The sequence below is a fragment of the Gigantopelta aegis genome, chromosome 4, assembly GCF_016097555.1.
Source record: "Gigantopelta aegis isolate Gae_Host chromosome 4, Gae_host_genome, whole genome shotgun sequence".
Classification (NCBI taxonomy): domain Eukaryota; kingdom Metazoa; phylum Mollusca; class Gastropoda; order Neomphalida; family Peltospiridae; genus Gigantopelta; species Gigantopelta aegis.
This window is the reverse complement of record NC_054702.1, coordinates 87,931,454-87,957,079: the sequence shown is the minus strand read 5'-3', so window position 1 is coordinate 87,957,079 and position 25,626 is coordinate 87,931,454. Positions and strand designations below refer to the sequence as shown.

Below are 25,626 nucleotides of genomic sequence, written 5' to 3'. Positions count from 1 at the left end.
TAGTCCATGGGCCAGATACCGAACCCCCCCCCCCCCCCCCCCCCCCCCCCCCCCCCCCCCCCCCCCCCCCCCCCCGGGATTTTTGGAGACAAGTATTTTTAGATACCTCATTATATATGAATTTAATATTTGCTTGTCTGCAGCAAAAATGTTGGTGGATTAAAAAAAAATCGCCATTTGAATGGTGGTACCGTTGCACATTTTGTGTCCCACTAACACTATATTGAAAAATTAAATATAGTGATAAAGTTGTCATCCATATAAATTTTTAACAGATATAAGGCCAAAATGAATGACATTCATCCTATACTAGATGTTAATAGTAACAAACCAAATAACAATGCAATATGTGGCATGAATAATAATATACTCATCGGCAAAAGTTAAGCAATGCCTGAAATGTATTATTTTTTATATTTACACATATTTTGGGCTGCTTGAACCTTTTACTATTAAAAATTGCACTGTATTTAATATATTGAGGCAGCATTATTCAAATATGGTTCAGTATATCTGCCTATACTATACTCAACAAAATTAATTAAGGTCCAATAGATATTTTAGCATTTTCCTTTAAATATGGGGGAAAATACAACTTCTTCTGTTGAAAGTTGTCAGCATTGTGGCATGTTCTTAAACTTAATGACTTAAATAACAATTTTGAGGGAACACAATGACAAAAAACATTCTGAACAAATGTGTAACAAATACTTGCCTAAAGCTCATTTCAATATTTTTCATAAGTATGTGAAATCCCAGTGTTTTTTGCGTGTATAACCAGTAAAAGTTTACTGAAACAATGTATAGAAGCCATATATATGACCAAAACATGCTAAAATAATATGACAGTAACAAAGAATTATATTATAATATAAGAAAGTTTACTAGCCCTTAATTAATTTTGTTGAGTATACATGTATGTGCATCAATATTATGACTATATCCCTCCAGTGTTAAAAATTTAAAGCATCAGTTTTGTGTACCTACCATAATTTCTTTTGCATTACATGTACAAGTCATCTATCTCACAGAAGTTCATCTTATACTAGTCTGTGTTTGTAATATTTTTAGATTTGCCTTTATTAACTTTGTGCTTAACTTATGTTCAAGTGTATATAATTAGTTTCTACATCAAATATTGTCTAGGAAAGTTTTGACTTCCTTTCATATTCCTTTGCATTTTCATGCAATTAAAGCATGTCTGTCATGTTCACAATTTCTGGTATTCTCCTTCTCCAGGCTCTGCTCTGGTTCCCCCATCAGTATGTCCATCAGCTCTCATGGTATCATATCACTGTTTCATCTCTAGTGTGCCTTCTAAAATTTCTCAGCCATATGACCATTTGGTTGGAGAATAGCCTGGTATGCGTGGCATGACTGATACCAAATGACAACTTGGCAATTTGTTCTCTTTATGTGCATTCTCAGAGCATTCTCAGTGAATACATACATGTAGAGTGGAGAAGGCTGATTTATATTCTACTGTAGTTCAATATTATCATCCTTGGTTTGGCAACAAACATTTCCAGATATTTCTCAAGTCATGATGTTTTTGTATGTTATTTGCACCTGCACTTCCATAGAGAAGGTATATGAAATGATCTGCTTCTTAAATATATGAACATCAATTTTTGCTGAACTTCCATGAGCTAACAACATTTCAAGGAAGTCTTAGTGTTGCTTGAGAATGTTCAAAACCTCCAGTTTTCCATTCTGCATAAAAGCACTGTTGGTATCATAGCCAGTAATGGCAAGCACAGCTGGAATTGCTAGTTGGTGTCTTCCCTGCATCCTTAATGATGCTGTGCACATCTATAAGATGCCTCTTGTTGCCAAATTGAGTGTATACAAATGTCTGTATCTGGGATGGTGAACTGGCAGTAATGTACAGACATTGAAGTATAATCTTTGTTTCTGCATTTTCTTGTGCACTTTACAACACCCTCAGACATGGTTTGCGTTTGAAACATGTACTTTGTCTCACAAATAGAACCCTCTTCTAGTCTCTTAAGACTTTTGTAGGGATTCCTTAGATCAAGTATGGCTTGGAAGAACCCCTTTCACATGAGAAATTTAGTGCCAAACCACGAATGCTGTTATTATGCTACTGTGGATTAGTTGCAAACCTTCCATCCAGTAGATATTCCCTGAAAATATGCTGTACCAATAGAGCAAATTGGAAGAGAGCAAATTGCCATGGTCTCATATGGTATTAGTCATATCACGAAGTCCAGGGTATTCCTCAACCACATAGATATGGCTGAGAAATGTCCAAAGAAATACTGAAGCTGAATTGGATGGTTTGTGATCTGATAACAAGAGCTGTTGACATACTAAGGGAGGAACAAGAGCAAAGGCCCAGAGGACAAAATAAGAAATTACAGATATTGTGAACATAATAGACATTATATTTGAGTCAGATGAAAAGACTGAAATAGGAAAGAAAGTCAAGTACTAGATATGCCTGATGACTATATCTGATGTCAATTATATAAACCTAAGCATAAATTAAGCACAATTTAAATACAAATATGTTTTTAATAATAGTACAAGCTTCTGTGAGATAGATGAATTGTAAATGTTTTAACACACATGCCGAGGAAAGGTACTTATAATTGGTTGGTACTAAGAACAGAGGGACATGTTCATAAATTTGTGAATATAGTATATAAACTCCATATACTTAACCATATTTGAATAATGAAGCTTCAATATGCTATAGAAAAAAGCCAGGTCAATTAGTTTTTTTAATAATAAAAGCTTCAGGCAAGTATGTGTATACATAGAAATTAATACATTTCTGGCATTGCTTACTAATAACTTATTTTGAGAAGTATATAATTATTCATACCTCATATTATATTGTTTTGAAAATTGTTATTAACATCTACTTAATAGAATAAAAGGAAGGATGTAGAAATAGAAAATTGTAAACTTCACATATATCATATTTGGGTCACATAAAATGATTGAGAATTGGGAATGAAAGTTATATTTTTATAGTGCTAGATATTTGCCTGATGACAATATTCTATGTAGATATCAAATATATACACCAAAACATAAGTTAAGCATAATATAAATAGATCTGCAATTCTAAAATATTACAAAAAGCAACAAAAAACCTAGCTATTGTAAGATGAACTGTTGTGAGATGCATAAATTGTATATGTAATGCAGGCTTGCCTAGAATGGTATGTAAATTCACTTTTTATGTTTGTAAGACTTGTGTGTAATATAAAAATATTAAAAATATCCATGTAAATGGTTTATACAGCATGTACTGCACCATATTTAAGTAATGCTGCCTTCAGATATTAAATACAATACAATAATAAAAGGATCAGAATATTTTAGGTACGGTATGTATGTATACACATGTACATAGAGAATTACGTATATCGGGAAAATTGTAACTTTTGCTGGTGAGTATACCCCAGGTACTATATCCATACCACATATATTGCATTGCTTTGTGGTTTGTTGTTAATGAATATGTAATTTAGCATGAATAGCATTCATAATTTGGTCTTAAACCTGTTCAAAATATGTCTGGATGTTAACTTGAACATTGCCATGCAGTTTTTTCATATACTAAGTTTGTAATACTCAGGACATTTCAAATTCATTGACTCACTATGCTTAGTCAGATGCCAAAAATGTATTATTTTTTGGTGGAATACATTCACCAGTAACCCAGCTTTAAAGTAAAAGCAGTGATATAGTCCAGAATTATTTTCAAATATTTTCAAAAATTATGTGGAACATTCACCTTGATCAGAAATTTGCCCTGTTAAAAGTAAATAGGGTGCCTACACTCAAACGTGCCCTACAGGCACACCCACCAACAGATTGCCTGTAGACAAGCTGATTTGAATATGTCTATGGATAGGCTTCAAAGATATACTCATCTGTAAAAATCCCTAGGGGGGGCAGGGGGGGTTATAGTGGGCCCACGGTCTAATACACCATGTAATACAATTTTGTATACACTTTGAGGTTACTTTGTGCACATTGTTACAAAGATAAAAAGATAAAGACGTTATTGTATATATAATATGGAATGTATATACCTGCAATACATTGTTACAAAGATAAAAAGATAAAGACGTTATTGTATATATAATATGGAATGTATATACCTGCAATACATTGTTACAAAGATAAAAAGATAAAGACGTTATTGTATATATAATATGGAATGTATATACCTGCAATACATTGTTACAAAGATAAAAAGATAAAGACGTTATTGTATATATAATATGGAATGTATATACCTGCAATACATTGTTACAAAGATAAAAAGATAAAGACGTTATTGTATATATAATATGGAATGTATATACCTGCAATACATTGTTACAAAGATAAAAAGATAAAGACGTTATTGTATATATAATATGGAATGTATACCTGCAATACATTGTTACAAAGATAAAAAGATAAAGACGTTATTGTATATATAATATGGAATGTATATACCTGCAATACATTGTTACAAAGATAAAAAGATAAAGACGTTATTGTATATATAATATGGAATGTATATACCTGCAATACATTGTTACAAAGATAAAAAGATAAAGACGTTATTGTATATATAATATGGAATGTATATACCTGCAATACATTGTTACAAAGATAAAAAGATAAAGACGTTATTGTATATATAATATGGAATGTATACCTGCAATACATTGTTACAAAGATAAAAAGATAAAGACGTTATTGTATATATAATATGGAATGTATATACCTGCAATACATTGTTACAAAGATAAAAAGATAAAGACGTTATTGTATATATAATATGGAATGTATACCTGCAATACATTGTTACAAAGATAAAAAGATAAAGACGTTATTGTATATATAATATGGAATGTATATACCTGCAATACATTTTTTTTTTTTTTACATCTGACACAGGTAGGAAATGGATTGTAGTCTATCATCCTGTTGAAAATAGCTGTATTGTTTTTCTTTCCTTAATGTCCTTGGTAAAAGTATCTGTCTAAGAAGTGACAGGTATGCAGTAATTTATTAGGCTCATTTTAAATGATTCATGGGCTCATGGCTTAGTGGTTAAGGATCTTAGGTTGATGGGTGCTGCATACACGTTGCCTCGGTGGTTTAGTGGTTATAAAAATAGTTTGTTTTGTTTAATGACACCACTAGAGCACATTGATTAATTAATTGGCTATTGGATGTCAAATATTTGGTAATTCTGACTCATAGTCAACAGAGGAAACCCGCTACATTTTTCCATTAGTAGCAAGGGATCTTTTATATGCACTTTCCCACAGACAGGAAAGCACATACCACAGCCATTGACCAGTTGTGGTGCACTGATTGTAATGAGAAAAACCCCAATCAGTTGAATGGATCCTGCGACACAAGCACTTCAGGTGGTGTAATGGTTAAGTCTGGTAGGCACTGGGATCAAATCCTGGTACCAGCTCTCACTCAGCATGAGTTTAATGACTCAGTGAGTAGGTGTATTACCCCTACACCAATTTCTCTCTCTCTGTAACCACTAACAACTAACTCACTGTCCTGGACCAGACAGCCAAGATAGCTGAGGTTTGAGCCCAGGAGAGCCTGCTTGAAACTTTATTAACCTTTAGACTACTGGATTAATTTTTAACAAAAACCACCTTGAGTGGGTACAAGTTTATAATTTTTACTCATATATATTCACTTAAATGTTTTATAAATACATGAAATAAAGTTCATATATGAATCGGTAAGTATTATTTTCGTGTCTTTTTTTGTAATTTTTATTATTTTAGATCAGCTAATGGTGATTAAAATTAGGCAAAAAATCGAAAAAGTTGCTTTTACTTACGGGCATTTGTGGCCAGCTGTCCAGTATTTATGTCCATTATTCCCGATAACGGTGGGTTTTTTACCAGAATTTTTTTTTAAACCCGAACTACGATTCATATTGCAATATTTGGTAATTTTCGTTGTTGGTAAAACGATCAAATTTATTATCAAATTAGCTGTCACAATCAGCTATCGATCCCTGAAAATTACCACCATGTGCCGCCATTGTTGTCAAGCGAAAATACTTGCCGAAAACCACTTTTTGAACTCAAAATTTCAAAGTATTTTCAATTGAAAAAATCAAAACAAAAGCCACCATTTTGAAAAAAAAAAAAATTCTTTAATTATATTTCCGTTTCCGGTGAGTGTCGTGTGCAAAACGGCATGAAATATGAATTGGGGAATGCACTGTATACAGTGTACAGTATATCGACTGACGTGACGTCGGGCGAGATATCTCGCCTGCAGTACTCAGAAGGTTAAGATATAAGCACAGAAATAACAAATGAATGAATGAATGAAATATATATCCGGCACTGACTCATCTATCACTAATCACTAACCGTTAGCCCCTGTGCTGGACTAGAAATTTGTTTTGTTTAACGACACCACTGGAGCACATTGATTAATTAATCATTGGCTATTGGATGTCAAACATTTGGTAATTCTGACTCGTGGTCATTGGAGGAAACCTGCTACATTTTACCTAATGCAGACAGGAAAGCACATACCACGGTCTTTGTTCAGTTGTGGTGCACTGGTTGGAACGAGAAAAAACATTCAGCTGAATGGGTGAACTGAGGTTGTTCAATCCTGTGACGCAAGCACCTCAAGCGAGCATTCAAACAACTGATCTAAATCCCACCCCCTTGTACTGGACTAGTAGCCTGGGGATGTTACTAGTCCTCATGAACATTTAGTATTCCCTTCACCCCCACCCCCTTATTGGTTGGATTCAGACGTAACAGATGGATATGCATGCAATATTTGTGGTCGATCTTGAAATCTTAAAAAAGACAAATCTTGGTATGTCTGCAATATTGTCACATTGAAACACAATCTAACTTGCCTGGGGACCAGTGTCATTTAAATTATACTTGACACCAGCAATATCTGCTTGTCTGGGGCATTGGGGCAAGTGTTAATTTTTATCCATCCTATTTCACAACATAGCAGAAACAGATGTTTTGTATGTATTTTTCAACAAACTGGATAAAACATAGATGTCCATTATAGGGCTTAAATTTTTTAATTTGCATTGAAAAGATTAAAGGTAACCAACTGCATTTAACATAACGTGTATATGATGAGCTAAATTTCAAGTTAAGGTTTGTTGTGTTTAACGACACCACAAGAACACATTGATTTATTCATCGATGGCTATTGGATGTCAAACATCATGTAATTCACACATTTAGTCTTAGCGAGGAAGTCCACTACATTTATCCATTAGTTGCAAGGCATCTTTTAGATGCACCACAAACAAGACTGTATTGTTTGGGACGGGAAAACACTAAGTCTAATGCAAAAGTAGACTTGTATAAGTGCCAGGCAAATAAACATGTAATACAGAAATAGGTTTTGTAAATTTGGTCATGTAACTTTTGCAATTTTTCAAAAGGCTAAGCCAGCTTTAATGCTGATATGCCAGTAGTTCAGCCCTGGTGATAAATATTCTATGTATTAATATGTGATTGATCTTAAAACATGACAAATCTTAGTATGACTGCATTATAATCACATTGGAACATATCTAACTTGTCTGGAGACCAGTGTTATTTATGTTGTACTGGACACCAGCAATTTCAGTGGGTTAACATTCCTGACCTGAATTAATGCACTCGTCAAACTCGCCAATTTGCAAATTTTAACAAGTTTGTTTTGTTTAACCACACCACTAGAGCACATTGATTCATTAATCATCGGCTGTTGGATGTCAAACATTTGGTAATTTTTTGACATAGTCTTAGAGTGGAAATCCGCTACATTTTTCCATTAATAGCAAGGGATCTTTTATATGCACCATCCCACAGACAGAATAGCACATACCACAGCCTTTGATAAACCAGTCATGGTGCACTGGCTGGAACGAAAAATAGCCCAATGTACCCACCGATGAGTATCGATTCCAAGCCGACCAAACTTTAAAAACAATTAGTAAATTAGGTCAGGGTTTAACGTGCACATTCAGAACCAGCTGTTGTAGTGCACGCCTGTCATGGGTGCATGTGTCAGCCTAACCTGGCTCCTCCGTCCAGGATAGGAGTAACTAATTTTATTATTTTCAGACTGTTGAAAGGACGTGGAGAGATGATTTCCACGAGTCGTTTGAAGAGACGCCTCTGATCGCGGCCATGTACACGTACCTCAGCTACATCATGCTGGCTATATTTGGTCACATCCGAGATGTCTGTTACTACTATGGACTGAGACATGCCGGACAGGGAACCGAGCCAGAGATAAAGGTGAGAGACTGTGTTAGCAAGGCCATGATCAGGGCTCATCCTGTCTGTTGACAAATTAGACATTTGGTAATGTTTTTACAAAGTGACTACAATATTTCATTTTTTGTCTAAAAAAAAAAATTCATTAAATTAACCTTTTTTTTATCATTTTCAAGAAAATACTCTAAATATCTGAAAATTGGCAAAACAAAAATTTGTGAGCCCTGTATAAAAAGTGGTCAGGTTTTGGTCTGATTTTTTATTTTAAAAACCAAAAAAGATTTGAGAAAAAACCCACCTAACAACAAACAAATAATAATAATAATGCATGGTGTCATTACTCCTGCTCAAAATATAATATAAAACACTGTTATCGAAACATAAATTTCTGTTTCAAAATATGTCAGAATGCAACAAAAACCATCCCTGTTAAAAAGGAAAATGAGTGGGGGCATTATCTGAAGTTGAAATAGGCCTTCCTATGGGCCTGTTTAGTATGTCAGATGTAATCACATGGGAGGATGCATGGCTAACTCAGCCACTCACCTAACTCGCCAATTGCTATCTTATAAAACAATTGGCAAATTTTATTTTATTGTAGAGTCCATAGGGATATAATAAATTAAGCATTTGTAAAATGTTACAGCACTGTCTGACATTGGCAGAGTCAGTTCTCATGTATTGCATCTGAAAACTGAAACATGCTCATTATGCCTGTTATATTTTCTGGATAATAGTTATTTTATATACTCTAGTCATGCTGGAGTACATCATGACATTGTGTGTATCCATTCAGTGATGCCAATGTGTGGTTTCATTGACTAAAGCGTTTTACCTGTCTACAGTTTCAATACAAATTCATTCAGTTGTAGGTTCGTATTTCTGACCTGAATGCACACAAAGTTCAGATTACACTGTTCACGGATTTAGGTTTTTGAAACAGAAACTATGGTTACAACAATAGCATGATGTCACAGGCATAGCTTAATACTGTCAACTGTCATAATGTCAACTGTTTCTGATTACATCTTATGTTACTGCCTGTCTCGCCAGCCCCCATGGTGAGTCATGCTAATCATTCTCAAACTATCTGACTTATTCCCTGATATCATCATTTCATTTAGTGTGAAGTGCATAAACCAGTCTTGCTAATGTTTTTGTCTGGTCTTGCTGAACTCAACCCAGATGTGAACAAAACTAATTTACTTAGGTATACTAATCATCAAAGAAAACAATATGTAAAGAGTTTGAATGTTGTTGTTTTTTTAAAAATATAATTGAATCCAACAGTATAAAACAGCAGTTTCTGAGAACTGTTTGAAACCAGTTGATTTAATTGTGTCAAAATATACTGACATCCAAAAGAAACTACATACATGAAATTTAAATAATTTGATAAATATTGTTGCTAATAAAAAATAACCAATTTAGAAACCACTTTACAAACACTTTTCATGTATCATGAAGGACATTGTGACATCAAGATGTTTACCGTCATGATATCCTACGATACCATTTGTTGGTTTTCTATTATACAATTACAAGCTTTGTAAAGTTTCTTTTGGATGTCAGTATATTTGGGTCTCTTGGCTGTCTCTGGAGTCCAGGGAGCAATTTCACAAACATCGTAAGCTTAATTTTGTATGTAAATGTAAATCTATCATTTAAAACATTTCATATACCGGTAATTGAAAAAAGATCATTACTTCAAAATATACTGAGAGGCATAAATAGCGCAATGGGCATTTCACAGAATATTTTTTTAAAGAAATGTCATATCATATATATTATGCATGCGAACAAATGAAATACTGGTAACAACTGTAAAAGAAAGAAAATTTCATTTGGGAAAACAAAATCGAATAAAATGAGTCTAAAACAAAACAACAAAACTTGGGGGGTTTTCCACAATAAAACCAAAAAATTTCAGCATTAATTATCATGGAATATTAAAAAAGGGCAGAAAATCACAATAATGGTTGCTTTCACAGGGAGACCAGTGCAGACAAAGAATGTGCATACAGATTTTCATATGCAATGTCGCGGTTTTGCAATAAACACCAAGTTATGGTTTTTGCTTTAAACACATTTTATTCCTTTTTTTTTTCTCCGATTTAAACAAAATCATCTTTCACTTACTGTTGTTACCAATATGTCATTTTGTTCATATGCTTCATATATACGATATGATATTTCTGTAAGAAAATATTCAGTAAAATACCCTTTGCGTTATTTATGTCTCTCAGTATATATGTACCATAAATCGTTTTATTTCAACATTACTCTGGTCTATATTCCTTTGACATCCAATAGTCGATGATTAATAATCAATGTGCTCTAGTGGTGTCATTAAACAAAACAAACCTTAACTTGATCTATATTCCATAAAGATGTTACTTTCTGCATGAAATAGATGCCGAACACATATGTATGTACAGTAGATGTACAGACTTCAAATCATATTAAACATGAATTACTTTACGAGGGTGTTTTTCCCATGTTATGCTACAGTGAATATATATAATATAATAGAATGCTATATTATACGGTGTATGTTAGGTAATGAATGTTTCTTTCAACTTGTGTATATAACTGAATGCAGGACTAAAGCTTAAAATTATAACCTACATGCGCAAATAGTGCGTACACTTAAACTCTTGTTGTGACAAGCTTTGATTTACAACTGACCCACATTTTGTTTACCTGTTCCAGAATTTATCATATGAGGGGGAGCTATCTTATTTAATATTTTATATCTGATGAGTCAGCAAACTTAATTTTTTCATTAAATAGCTGGCATACAGTTTTATTTCTGTGGCTTTTGGATATATAACAACTGACCTGCTTTGGAAGGACCATTTAGATTAGACAACATCAATAATTTTTGCATGCATTTCAATACAAGTTCTATGTAAAAATATATTCTTTGAAGGATAGGACAATGTTGAGACGGCTGTATAACAGCTATTTTTATGAAGTACAGTGGACTGGGAACTACCATGCAAAACATCAATATAGGTTTGTGAAGTACAGTCGATAGGTAACTACCATACAAAACATAAATATAGGTTTATGAAGTACAGTCGATTGGTAACTACCATACAGTCGACTGGTAACTACCATACAAAACATCAATAAAGGTTTATGAAGAACAGTCGATTGGTAACTACCATACAAAACATCAATAAAGGTTTATGAAGTACAGTCAATTGGTAACTACTATACAAAAAATCAGTATAGGTTTATGAAGTACAGTTGATTGGTAACTACCATATAAAACATCAACATAGGTTTATGAAGTACGTCAGTTGGTAACTACCATACAATATATCAATATTGTTTTAATGAGCTTAAGAACTTAAATGTCAACAAATCATCCGGAGATGACAACTTAGGTCCACGAATACTTAAGTTAGGTGCCTTGGCAATTGCTTCTTCGTTAACATTTATTTTTAACAAAATAATAGACAGTGGTATTTATCCACAATGTTTTAAAAATGCTAAAGTTACTCCAATTTTCAAATCTGGTGACAAAACTGAAGCTACAAATTATAGGCCAATATCTGTATTGCCAACGCTGTCCAAATTAATAGAAAAACATATCTCCATGCAATTTTATGATTTCTTAACAAAATTTAACCTTTTACACTCATCTCAATCAGGTTTTAGACCAAAACACTCATGCCAAACAGCACTTATTGATATAACTGATAAATGGATACATGAAATGAATGAAGGAAATCTAAATGGAGTCATATTTCTTGATTTCAAAAAAGCTTTTGATGTTGTGGACCATTCAATTCTGATTCAAAAGTTAAACATTTATGGCTGCAAAGGGAATTCTCTTAACTTGTTCCAATCTTATTTAACTAACAGGACACAGCAAGTCACTATAGGAATGGCAACATCAGAACCTAAATCCATTATTTATGGTGTTCCACAGGGTTCCATACTAGGACCTCTTCTCTTTATACTGTACATAAATGATCTTCCACTATACATTGAACATTGTACCACAAGTATGTATGCAGATGATTCAACAATGTTCATGTCAGGGAAAACTGTTACTCAAATTCAAGATAAACTACAGCAAGATCTGAATAGTGTAGAAAAATGGTGTTCCTATAATAAAATGTTCATAAACACAAAAAAGACCAAATATATGACTATAGGAACAAGACAAAAAGTTACAATCCAAAATGATATCTCTCTTATAATAAATTCTGAACGTCTGCAACACACTGATTGTGAAAAACTTTTAGGAATTAAAGTTGATAATAATTTAAAATGGACAAATCAGGTTAAACATGTGTGTTCCCTGATCTCTAAACGTCTGTATTTGTTATCAAAAATCATTAGGTATTTAAATTTAGATGCAAGAAAACTTTTCTACAATGGGTATATTTTACCACTCATCGATTACTGCTGTGTAATTTGGGGAAACTGTAATCAGGATGGATTAGAACGTTTACTAAAACTGCAAAAGAGATCTGCAAGGATGATATTAGATGTAGATCCTATTACTCCATCTGCCCCACTATTTAAACAGTTAAAATGGATGACAATGGAAACACGAATCCACTATCACAAATGTTTACAAATTTATAAATGTCTATACAATGAAGCCCCAAACTATCTTTCAAACTTATTAATATATGTTGGAGAAAACAATCCCTACAACCTTCGAAATGTAGAGGATAGAAATCTATTAATTCCAAAACCTAAAATGTCTTTATTTAAACATGCTTTCAGTTACTCTGGACCAGTACTTTGGAATAAATTGCCTAAAGCTATCCGATCATCGCCAAATACTGCTGTTTTTAAATATAGACTCAAGAAATATTTTCTAAAATAATATCATTTGTACATTATGTTTATTGCCATATATGTATTTTCTATTTGTTCATAAATGTATGCATTGTAATTCTGTATTGTTTGTACCTGAGGGCCTCAGGGAAGATTAGCTTTTGCTAACTGTGTTACCCTCACTAAATAAAGAATTTATTATTATTATTATTATTATAATATAGATTGACAAAGTGACATTTTGAGTTATCAGCCCTTAAGCTCATTTACAAGTCACTGTTATATAAGTGGCAACATGCCACATGCAAAGTTATTATCATTTAGTAATAAAAATAACAAGCAACTTCATTATTTATTTAAATACTACAATGGTCAACCTCATTGTAAGCACCAAAGAAAGATTTGAAAAGACATTTCAGTATTTTTATGTTTTAATAGGGACCTATTTTCTAAACCTGACTACACAAAATAATTACATCGTCATGAATGTATATTTAATATATGGTTTGTATACTCAAAAAAGTTATTATAATTATTCATAAGTTAATACAATATTTTGACTCTCTATATACAGTGAAACTTGGACATGTCTAAATTGGACATGTCTAAACTGGACATGTCTAAACTGGACATGCAAGAATTCAAGAATTTTGTCCAGTTTCAGAAGTGTCTGTTTTTAAGGGGTTTGCATTAATACAAAACATTTTGTTGCCTATTAACTTTCATCTTTATGTATGTATTGAAGATGAATCCAACAGTTAATAATCCAATTAAGAACCTTTGACTTAAGATATTCTAATGTTTTCTTATATACTTTAAAAACTTTTAATGATTTTAAGTTTATTATCAAGTGATAGTTCAATACGGCGAAGTTTACCTGGACGTTTCATATTAAAAATCGATATGACAATGAAGACGGCAAAGTGACAGTAAACGAACCAATTAGTGAATGATTGACAACAGTCTAATCGTCTGGTTTTCAGAGGTACAATTTGCATTTTTGAATTATTCGTCCTGTGTTCAGTTTAAAGAAGTTTCCGGTTTAGAGAGAAAAACTTTAATGTCAAGAGACATCATTAAATCATGGGACTTTGGAAAACATCCAGTATTGAGAGAATTTCAGTTTAGAGAGGGTCAGGTCTTGACAGGTTTCACTGTAGTTTCTTATTTCTTTTTCAGGGATTTGTTCCTTTGTACTCATCTTGGGAGAATTTCTTCCTCCGTCACATGTATCGCTTGATCCGAGATTCCTGGGACAGACCAGTCGGAAGTGTTGCTGGGGCGAAAATAGATATTTTAGAAAGGGTATCTCATGATCACTGCTGGCATTTTGAGTGAGTCACAGTGTGATTGGTTAAGCATAGCTAGTTGTACAAGTTTGACGGTTCATAACAGTTAACACTAGGGCGGCAGCACTTACATGGAACCATAGGGAGTAACAATTCTGGAAAGATTATTGTAAATGTTATTCATAGTATTCCTTGTAATGTGTTTTCCATTCTTGCATATTTGTAACATCTCATCTCAGTTATTCTTACTTAGCTCTCAGAAATGGGGAAAAAGTAATTACTATTTATTCTATATCAGGATTCAACAAATCCTCTAGCCCTTGGTCCCAGCTAGTGAAATTTTGGTCTGGACTAGTTGAAATTATTAACTGTATTACCATAATACATAGGGCACTAACCAAAGCTTAGATGAGGGCTGGCAACTTTCTCAAACATTTGTCAAGCACTGTCTATATATAGTTTGACTAAGACTGCCATCCAGGGGTAGACACTAAGAAATATTTCCATTAACCTGAGGGACTAGTAGCCCAGACAGGTTACCAGTCCCAATGAAAATATCATTAAACACCCCCACCGCCACCCTTATTGGTTTGAACTATATGTTGGACAGATAATGCCATTTCTGTGAGCGATCATGAAAAGACAATATCATAGGCCTTTTCTTTTATTATATGGATCACAGATCTGTCAAACTTAAATAAGTAGAAATTTAATTAACACTGGAATATACTTTAGATCCTGAAATTAGTGTGTCCGTAAATTAATGCAAGTAACGGTGGGCAGATTAAAAGGCGACACGAAATTAATGCGAGTGGCCTCCCTTTGAAATATTACTTTCCTGGCAACACACGTCTGTGTACTTTTAGGTTAAATCCAAATTACAGTTGTCTTCAATGAGATCAATTAACTAACATGTCAGTGTACACATCAATTAACAACCTGTTTAGTCCCTGGTGTTTTTGGTGAGGTCAAAACAAAAAAATGGTCAACCTCAGGTTTAGCGTGCTAAAACCCATTCACAAACGATGAATCGTGTCAGCTTTTTATAGGATGACCAAAGATCCTGCAGTCATCACACTTTGCTGGCATTTGGGGGGACTATTGTGGACAGTATTCGAATTTTAATCTTTGTTAGACAAAACAGAGAAATAACTGCGTCATATTATTAATGCGAATAACACAAACTCGCATTTTTAGCATTAATATTATGATCGCATTAATTTCAGGATCTACAGCATTTACTTGCTTGGGGGATTAGCATCATTTAAATTATACTTGTCCCCAGTGATTTCTACTTCTGTGGAATAGGGGGTGGGGGGCATGCATGAGTTTCTATCCCTGTAAGTTCAGTCTGGCTGGATGGTGACTGGGTATTTCCTCTCTTTCTCTAGATCATGACTTATAACTCTAGTGTACAATGTGCTGTGGCGTTTTGTTATTGACAATTACCATAAGTTGGATGTCTTATAATTCTAGTTTAATATGTGCTGTAGTGTTTGTTATGGACAATTACCATAAATTAAGTGTTTTATGACTTGTATAGAATATTTTTAACTTAAGTTTTAAAATAATATGAATTGTAATATAACTTTCTTACTTCTAGGTTAACGGGCAAACGTTTACATGTATTGAACTTTGGTTCCTACAACTATTTGGGTTTTGGAGAAAATAAAGGACCCTGTGTTGAGAAAGTAGAAGAAATCACGAAACAGTGTGGACTTGGAATAGCAGCATCACGTCAAGACTATGGTATGTTTCTGAGGGTTTTAACAAAATAAATAGAGAGATTTTTGTTTTACATCTGTCTTCAACATTATTACTAATGTAATTATTAATCTGTCAAAAACACAAATGGCCAGGTATTTACATAAAACTACTGATGCTTTACAGTCAAAACAGGTCAAAATATGTATATATGTTTGTACATGTATTTGGACTGATGTATTTGGACATAATTTTCAACATTTTCACGAGCGTACAAACCATACGTGGGGAAGGGGTTAAGGGGCCAGCGTACACTTTAAAAAAAAAATGAAAAATGTCGATCAACATTTTTCATTTGGGGATGTACACTTTTAAGGGGTGGTGGTCAAAAGTGTACAGTTTGTACACTCGTGAAAATGTTGAAAATTATGGACGGCCCCTTATATGCCAGTTTTATTTAGCTACTGCATACCAAACAAAAAAAACAAATATTTAGTTTGCAAAAAAACTTTCATTGAAAAGATAAGAAAACCAACAAAAAGTCATAACTGATTACGCATAATTCCAAGAACCAATTTTGAAGAAATGTAATGTCACAATTGTTTGTATAATGCATTTATAATGTGCATGGTTTATACAGGAAAACACACTGCTGTAGGTAGCCATGTTCGGTTAATACAAATGTTAACTCAGAATTATTAAAGTCTAGTGAGATAGTGCTGGTTCACAGATACATTTGTATAATGGTCGGATAGATAATATTAAATACTTATTTTTTAGGTTACATGGAAATTCATAAAGAACTGGATGAATTAGTAGCAGATTTTTTAGGTTTAGAGGCAGCAATTACATTTCCAATGGGTTTTGCAACAAACTCCATGAACCTTCCATGTTTGGTCAGAAAGGTATGAGAAAATAATATGATGTTCTTTGTGGAAATTGTTTTGGGATGGTCTGTGATCGATCCCCATTGATGGCCCATTGGGCTATTTCTCGTTCCAGCCAGTACACTATGACTGGTATTTCAAAGGCCGTGTTATATATTCTCCTGTCTGGGATGGTGCATATAAAAAAATCCTTGGCTACTAAATGAAAAAAGTAGCAGGTTTCCTCTCTAAGACAATATGTCAATATTACTAAATGTTTGAAATCCAATAGCTGATGATTAATTAATCAATGTTCTCTAGTGGTGTCCTTAAACAAAACAAACCTTTTTCTGTGTGGATATTTTAATCCATTTGTAACTGGAGTGAATTGTTTCATTCATCAATAGTCTTCTTCTTTTTTTCCTACTGTATACTTTGACAAGAGTAGCTTTTGTGGCAATAGCAGGTTTCTGCTCTTTTTTTTTCTCTTGACCAAATGTCGACAGCTAATAACCAGGGCTAGCTCTGGGTCAGTAGACAATTTCGCCAAATTATCTACTAAACTTAAAAAACTGCACAAACCCAGATATTTTCTAGCAAAATATCAATTATTTAATAAAATTATTTTCCAAATCAAAAAAAAATATGCCAATTGTTTATAAAATTCACAATTTGCGAATTTGGCGAGTGCCAGAGCTAGCCCTGAATAACCATAGTTTAAAATGTGCTAATGTGTCTTAAACAAATATGCTTTTCATTTCCAGTAATTTGACTTATACTTTTTATAGAGTAATATGAAAGTGTAATAATATTTTTTTTTATCAAATAACCATAGTTTAAAATGTGCTGATGTGTCTTAAACAAATATGCTTTTCATTTCCAGTAATTTGACTTATACTTTTTATAGAGTAATATGAAAGTATAATATTTATTTTTGATAAAATAATCATAGTTTAAAATGTGCTAATGTGTCTTAAACAAATTAGCTTTTCATTTCCAATCATTTGACTTGTACTATTTAGAGTAATATGAAAGTATAATTTTTATCTTTGATAAAATACTTCACAGAATGATTTTCTGTTGACTAATATGAGATGAGACTAAAGAAAGTTGTAACCGACACTTTCATAATAATATTCAATTTTAGTGACGGGTGCTGATCTAGGATTTTGAGATTGAGATGGCACATAACATTAACATAAATTATGGGGTGGGACATAGTCCAGTGGTAAAGCGTTCGCTTCATGCGTGGTCAGTCTGAGATCGATCCCCATCGGTGGGCCCATTGGGCTATTTCTCGCTCCAGCCAGTGCATCACGACTGGTATGTCAAAGGCTGTGGTATGTGTTATCCTGTCTGTGAGATGGTGCATATAAAAGATCCCTTGCTGCTAAACAAAAAGAGTAGCCCATGAAGTGGCCGACAGTGGGTTTCCTCTCTCAATATCTGTGTGGTCCTTAACCATATGTCCGATGCCATATAACAATAAAGAAAATGTGTTGAGTGCATTGTTAAATAAAACATTTCCTGCCTTCCTTCTGGGGGCATTGATAACAATGTTCATCACCATACACAAAGTAAAATTTAATTACTTGACTAAAAATAGAGATTCACTCCAGCCAGTGCACCATGACTGGTACATCAAAGGCTAGCCTGTCTATGGGATGGTACATATAAAAAATCCCTTGCAGCTAATCGAAAAGAGTAGCCCATGAAATGGCTACAGCGGGTTTCTTCCCTCAATATCTGTGTGGTCCTCAACCATATGTCTGATTCCATATAAATAAAATGTTTGGAGTATGTTGTTAAATCAAACATTTAAAAAAATAAAAAATAAAAAATAGAGGGGCCAGAGCATTCATTTAATGAATTACATTTTTTTGCAGGGTTGTCTTATCCTGAGTGATGATATGAACCATGCATCCATTGTTCTCGGAGCAAAACTATCAGGAGCTGTTGTTAAGATTTTCAAGCATAATGGTGAGTCTTGTCTGTTAGGCCAAACAAACAAAAAAGTTGCTCTTTGGTCAGACAAAAGTTCCAGAATTGATGCAGCTCTTTTTTTTTCTTCTTTTTTTTTAAAACCATGGATTGCACAGAAAAGGTGGGTATATTTCATACCAAAATAAGGGGCATATTTAAATTGAAATCATAATGCACGTCCTAGTTCATGCATGATGGCATTTTGGCTTCAAATACGGCTTTAAGGTCATAGCAAGAAAAGCCCAGCAAAAATCGACGTCTAACCACAGGAAATAATACCAGAAATTAATTTTGTTTGGCCTTAGTTGTAAATCAAACACATTGTTATATATACTTTTTACATTACAACTGCTAATAGTTTTATAAATAAATTTTATAATTATCTTATTAGGATTTAAGTTTTTATTTTATATGAATACAAAATGGTGTGTGTGGAAAGTGTGTTTTTACATTTCAGTAAAATAAATTGTTTTCTTTATTATAATATTTTACCTTTGTAACAACATATTTAAGTGATCTACTCTGTATTGAATACATTTCTGTGATGAATACAATCATATAGGCTATGCCTGAGATCAAACGTTCGTGGGCACATTAATAGAGTGTCCCTTTCTATCTCATTAAATATAATTGTTTATACTACGATAATAAGTTTTGCTCACATTGTATTTGTTACTTTAACAGATGCTAAAGACTTAGAACACAAGCTAAAAGAAAGTATTATACATGGGCAGCCCAAGTCAATGAGACCATGGAAAAAAATACTGATTGTTGTAGAGGGTATTCACAGGTAATTTGTTAACTGTTCAAACTTTCAATTATTTACATTCACTGCTAGTTTTTTAGTCCCCTATTGATCCAATAGGAGGAGACTGTAGGTTTCATCTCCGTCCTGTCTGTCCGTCTGACTGTTCATCTGTTTTTCTATCTACCCTACATATGGTTTTCCCAACCTTCGTTTTTTACAGTGTCTCAAGATATTAAGCTGAAATTTTGTGTATAGCTTTATCATGTACTGTTACATATCAAGTTTGACTTTCAAAGCATTTTATCAGTTTTTCACACAGTCATTGCCCTTGAACTTAGAAGATACAAATATTTGTTGGGCGTGGTAAAGGGACAAGAATTGCTTCAGCTTGTTTGCTAGTTTGTTTGTTTGTTTGTTATACCACGGATAACAAGTGGTAGAGGAGGGTGTGTAAACAGAAAAAGGGGTCATAACTCTGGCTGTCAGTGTAACACTCTGGAGTACCACAAACACATAATAATAATAATAATCTTTATTTAAAGAAGGTGACACATTCAGAACAAATAGAGACTGGTCTCCCATATGGCCTTCTCTAAGCTATATCAAACATTTATTACACATATATAAACAAAATTCCCTCAAGCCCTAATAACATATAGAATAGGTACATAACCTGAAGCATGTAGTCTGGGATGCTATCCCCCATGACATTTTAATATTGATGCCTAACTATACAATCTAGCATATTTTCTCATCATAAGCTATACAAAAAATAGCACTTCTAAACTAAATGGTTACTTCTTTTCCTCTCTTGCTAATTACAGCCCTCATCTTTTCATAGTTTGTTTCTAATTACAGCCCTCAGCTTTTCATAGTTTGTTTCTAATTACAGCCCTCATCTTTTCATAGTTTGTTTCTAATTACAGCCCTCATCTTTTCATAGTTTGTTTCTAATTACAGCCCTCATCTTTTCATAGTTTGTTTCTAAAAAGCAGTCCTCTGAGAATTGAAAATCTGTGTGACCCATTTAGGTTATGCAAAATTAGATTTATGCGAGCAATGTGCAAATGAAATGACTGTTCTCGCAATTTTTAGAGGCCTGAAAAGTCTCCCAACTAGCTATTATATATATATATATATATATATAAATTATATAGATTTGTTCTTTTTAAAAGCATACCCTCTTCAAATATTCCAGTTTTCAATTTACATAATATATGCAAGTGTAATATATAAAGTATCTCCTTTGCTTATTAATGTAGAATATATACATGTTTTACTTTACAGCATGGAAGGTTCAATATTACCACTACCTGATATTATTAAACTGAAGAAAAAGTACAAAGCATACATTTACCTTGATGAGGCACACAGCATTGGTGCCTTGGGGCCCCACGGCAGAGGTGTGACTGATTACTTTGGAATTGATCCTAAAGAAATCGATGTCATGATGGGAACATTTACCAAGAGCTTTGCTTCAGCTGGAGGGTATATTGCTGGATCAAAGGTAACGTACAAAATGTATTTACATTTATCCTGCAATCTCTATATACAGTTGCCAGATATTACGACTATAGTCCATCCCATCCTTCTAACAAAAATGTTTTAAAAAAATAATTTCAGTTTTGTTTGATGTAAGAAGAAATGTAAAAGTGTTTTGGAAATAACAAGTATTTTTGTGTCCAGTTTAGAACACACTCGGCTCAGAAATAAATAACTTGTTACGTAAATGCCATAGCATGAAAAAAGTGTTGCCTGTGAGACGGACTATAGATAAATTTCTATATTTTTTGTCAAAATATAGGTCATGTGACATAAGCCCAACTCAACTCGAGTATTTTTAATAAATATACTTTTCAAATAATTTGTTTCAGTACAGTATATAATATTGACATTTTTTTGTCATGATAAAGATGTACAACTTACATATTTATTTATGAATTAGAGTTTAGAAACACTTTTTGTATGTGATGAAAGGTAGCTAGTATCTTACAAAGAATGACATCATGAATGTTTATTTTATGCCATCATGCTGCCTTATTGATGATACTTGATTTGCATACAGAAATTGGAATAAATAATGATTTAACTATTCCTGTTGAATTACAGGGTAAATAATATAACCTGTTACTGCCTTAAGCTATTGGTTTTATCCTGCTCAGGTGGTATGGCGAATACTGCTAGGTATTCTAACAGCCATTCTTCATAGGATAAAGCCAATATTTTAAGGCAGTAACTGGTTATTCTCGATTTTGATACCCAATATTTAGATTTAGCTATGTTAATGTCTTCAGTGAAAAATGTTACAAATTGTTGGGTTTTTTATTTTTTGTTTGTGTTCATCTTTCAGAAATTAATAAACTACCTCCGTGTGTATTCACACAGTTCTGTATATTCCTGTGTGATGTCACCACCAATAGCTCAACAAATCATTGCCTCTATGAAAATAATAATGGGGCTAGATGGTACCGGTGAAGGTAAGTTGATTATAGTTTTATTCAGGGCCTGATCAAAATCCTAGGGGGGTGGGGCACTACTTTTTATAAACAAGTGAAACACAATACAAATTAATTAAACCCTGAGATGTGTATGCTATTTTCTGGAGTAAAAAAAAAAAAGTGAGATTTTCAGGGGGGCAACCCCTGGAGGGTACGGCCCTGTTATTGATTACAGGAGTATAATCAGTTTAAAAAGGTAAACACCATGAGCTGAATTTATGTCGTTAATAAGATGTGTGGACTTGGCTAATATAAACACTTGTGTACATTCTTAAATATACATGACTGTTTAGATAAATTACACATAAATTTGACCCTACAAATAGTATATGTATGCTGTTATTAAACATAACAATCAAACCGTGGTCTGTATTACAGTAAACATTTGTGTAACACAGTTTGTAAAATTATTTTTATATTTTTATTTTTATTTTTTAGGACAACGCCGAATTAATCAACTTCTGATCAATGCAAGATATTTTAGAAGAGGACTTCATAAGATTGGGGTCATTGTGTATGGAAACAGAGACTCTCCCGTAGTGCCACTGCTTATTTATAACCCAAGCAAAATCTCGTAAGCATTTAGCATTTAATACATAGTGATAGTGTTATGGCAGCATTTTGTTTATTCAGATGATTCAAAAGCAATAACTTTATGCCAAGCAGTTGTATTGCTGTATGTATTGTTGACATTTGTAGACACTTAGGAAATTACAAACTGATGAGCAGAAATACTTAGTGATACTTTCTCTTTAAAATGATTATTTTACATTCCAACCAGTGCTCCATATTTGGTCATATCGAAATCAGTAACTGATAAGTATTAAATATCTTGACCAATCAAAAACAAATTGTACAGCAACTTGCAGTTGTATTTAAAGAATTGTGAATTGCCAGCCTTACCATAATTTATGCTATTGTATTGTAGACATGTTCTGTGTTACCTTGTAGGGGCGGGATGTAGCCCAGTGGTAGTGTTCACTTGATGAGCAGTCAGTCTGGGATCTATCCTCATTGGTGGCCCATTGGGTTATTTCTCGTTCCAGCCTGTGCACCACAACTGGTATATCAAAGGTTGTGGTATGTGCTATCATGTCTGTGTGATGGTGCATATAAAAGATCCCTTGCTACTAATGGAAAAATTTAGTGGGTTTCCTTTTTAAGACTATATGTCAAAATTACCATATGTTTGACATCCAGTAGCCGTTGATTAATAAATTAGTGTGCTCTAGTGGTGTTGTTAAACAAAACAAACTTCTTTGTTACCTTGTAGGATGAATGTAATTTACCTGTTTGTATGGATTTTATAATCATATTTGAGTTTTAACAAAAAGTTACTTAGTCTTCATTTTGTACATAGGCCTAGATACAAACATACAATATAATGTCTACTTGATTAAAATGTTACTAAAATTGTTATGATAACTGTATTAATAAAACCATATTTATAAACCAGTTCTAGATGATAGTGCATTCTTTCTTGTATAGAATAAAATTAAGTATAATTATGAAAAATGTATTTCCATAACACCATATATCCATTTATGTCATTTTCAAGGTCAACATAACTTAGTGTATATCACACAAAGCACAATTGTAACATCCTGTTCCATGGGCATCGATTGCATTTTGTTGTAAACTTTATTGTCGTATTGATAAGTTGTACTAGTGTCAGTATACTCCAAAACCTGGAAATTGGTGTATATGCATTTTAAAAATGAACTCTTCATATGTTATATTTTAGTATACCATATATTGCCATGTATTAGCCGACTCCTTGTATAAGTCGACTCTTAGTTTGACCCTAAATTAGTAAATATCAAGTACAAAATCATCGGGCTCATGTATAAGCCAAAGTCATCTTTTGTCCAGTTTTACATTGTATTGATTTCAGTAATACTGTCAACAAATAGACTTGTGCTTTTCTTTTGCATAATATTTTTTCCCCTTTAATTGTTACAGATACACAAATCATTATCACAATGCTAACGTCTTCCATGCTGTGCAAAAATAATTTGAAACCAATAAATCATAACAGGAAAATAAACAATTCAAGCTGTAACAACATATCACTGCACACAAGTACTTAAATTATTCACTGGAGACAGAAAATAATAAATTCATTAATTCATGTTTAATCCCTGTTTTCCCCAACATGGAAACAAACGATTCTGTTGTCCGTGACTGTTGTTCACACTAGTGCAAGTGGTAAAATTGTGTGATCCAATTAAATAGAGCTTACAAAATGATATAGACAGAAGTGTTGGGAATGAAGAAAAGCTAATATAAAGACTAGTTCCCTTGTCATATGGTATGATCATGTGACAATTGTGGGTGTAATTATTGTTGTGAAATTCATGTTATGTTTTTTCAGTGGGTAATGTTATTGTTTATAATGAGCTTAATTTATTTATAGCATTTAATGCGCCCTCCCAACAAAACAATATTAGAAATATAATACTTTTTTTAAAGAAAAAACACTGTTTTGTATCTTAAATTTGCTATATGAAAGACTGGCCCTGTCAAACAAAGATGGCGGAAGGGTGAAAAGAACACGTTTTTACCATTGAAATGACAATAAAACAAGTACATTTTGTAAAATTATTCATCAAACATGTATTCAAGAACAAAAACATACATAATGGGGTGTTTTATTTATACTGTGCACACATTATTGTTACATAGCTGTGAAAGGCTTTAAAGGTCTGATCAAAATTTGTAAATCATGGTCAGGAGTGTTTTCAATGAGGATTTTTTATGAACCAATCTGTTGCCTCTGTGTATAAGCCGACTCTTCTTTTGGAAAGTATTTCTAGACTTCAAAAGTCGGCTAATACACGGCAATATACAGTACAATATACAGTACGTTCCAATAATTGTCACCTCTTGATTACCGTATTACTTTGTGTATTTGCAGGCTATTTAGTCGTGAAACACTGAAGAGAGGGTTGGCAACCGTTGTTGTTGGTTTTCCTGCAACAGCTTTAATCGAAGGTCGAGCCAGATTCTGTGTATCTGCCGCCCACACAAAAGAAATGATGGATGAGGTTTGTAGAACAGACCAACAAATCTGAAGAATCAAAAGGATTATATCAACCTTGTCATTAGAAATGTGGTTTTAAACTATATTTTATCATTGAATATGTTAGTAGCTATTACTATAGTTAGACACAGGTTCAGGGTGGGTTTGTTGTTTCGTTTTGGGGGGGCATTTAAAAAAAAAAAAAATGTTATTATTTTGGTGGGTTCCCACCCCCCTTCTTATTTTAAGAAATTAAGAAATATTGAGAAACATAAGATTGAAGATCTCAGCAGTGCACAGTGGCTAGAATAAAGTCCATGATAAGTGCTGGCCTTTCAGTAAGAAAGTAGACCCATGCAATATTTTGCAGGGGTGGGTGGTGGAGTCTAACAGGAAAAGGGCACATGGACCAGTTCATCAAAAGGGTATCTCAG

General features: G+C 33.3%; 1 protein-coding gene across 3 annotated transcripts in view; it reads left to right on the top strand.

Moving 5' to 3' along the window:
* The window catches only part of LOC121371333 (serine palmitoyltransferase 2-like), a 63,359-nt gene that overhangs the window by 23,705 nt on the left and 14,028 nt on the right, over window positions 1-25,626 (top strand). For all 3 annotated transcript variants that reach the window (XM_041497146.1, XM_041497144.1, XM_041497145.1), the window contains 10 exons: window positions 8,121-8,297; window positions 14,262-14,416; window positions 15,975-16,120; window positions 16,856-16,980; window positions 18,828-18,921; window positions 19,609-19,714; window positions 20,960-21,179; window positions 22,023-22,149; window positions 22,609-22,744; window positions 25,088-25,217. In XM_041497146.1, the coding sequence (XP_041353080.1) occupies window positions 8,121-8,297; window positions 14,262-14,416; window positions 15,975-16,120; window positions 16,856-16,980; window positions 18,828-18,921; window positions 19,609-19,714; window positions 20,960-21,179; window positions 22,023-22,149; window positions 22,609-22,744; window positions 25,088-25,217 (1,416 nt within the window). The remainder of the gene's footprint in view (window positions 1-8,120; window positions 8,298-14,261; window positions 14,417-15,974; window positions 16,121-16,855; window positions 16,981-18,827; window positions 18,922-19,608; window positions 19,715-20,959; window positions 21,180-22,022; window positions 22,150-22,608; window positions 22,745-25,087; window positions 25,218-25,626) is intronic.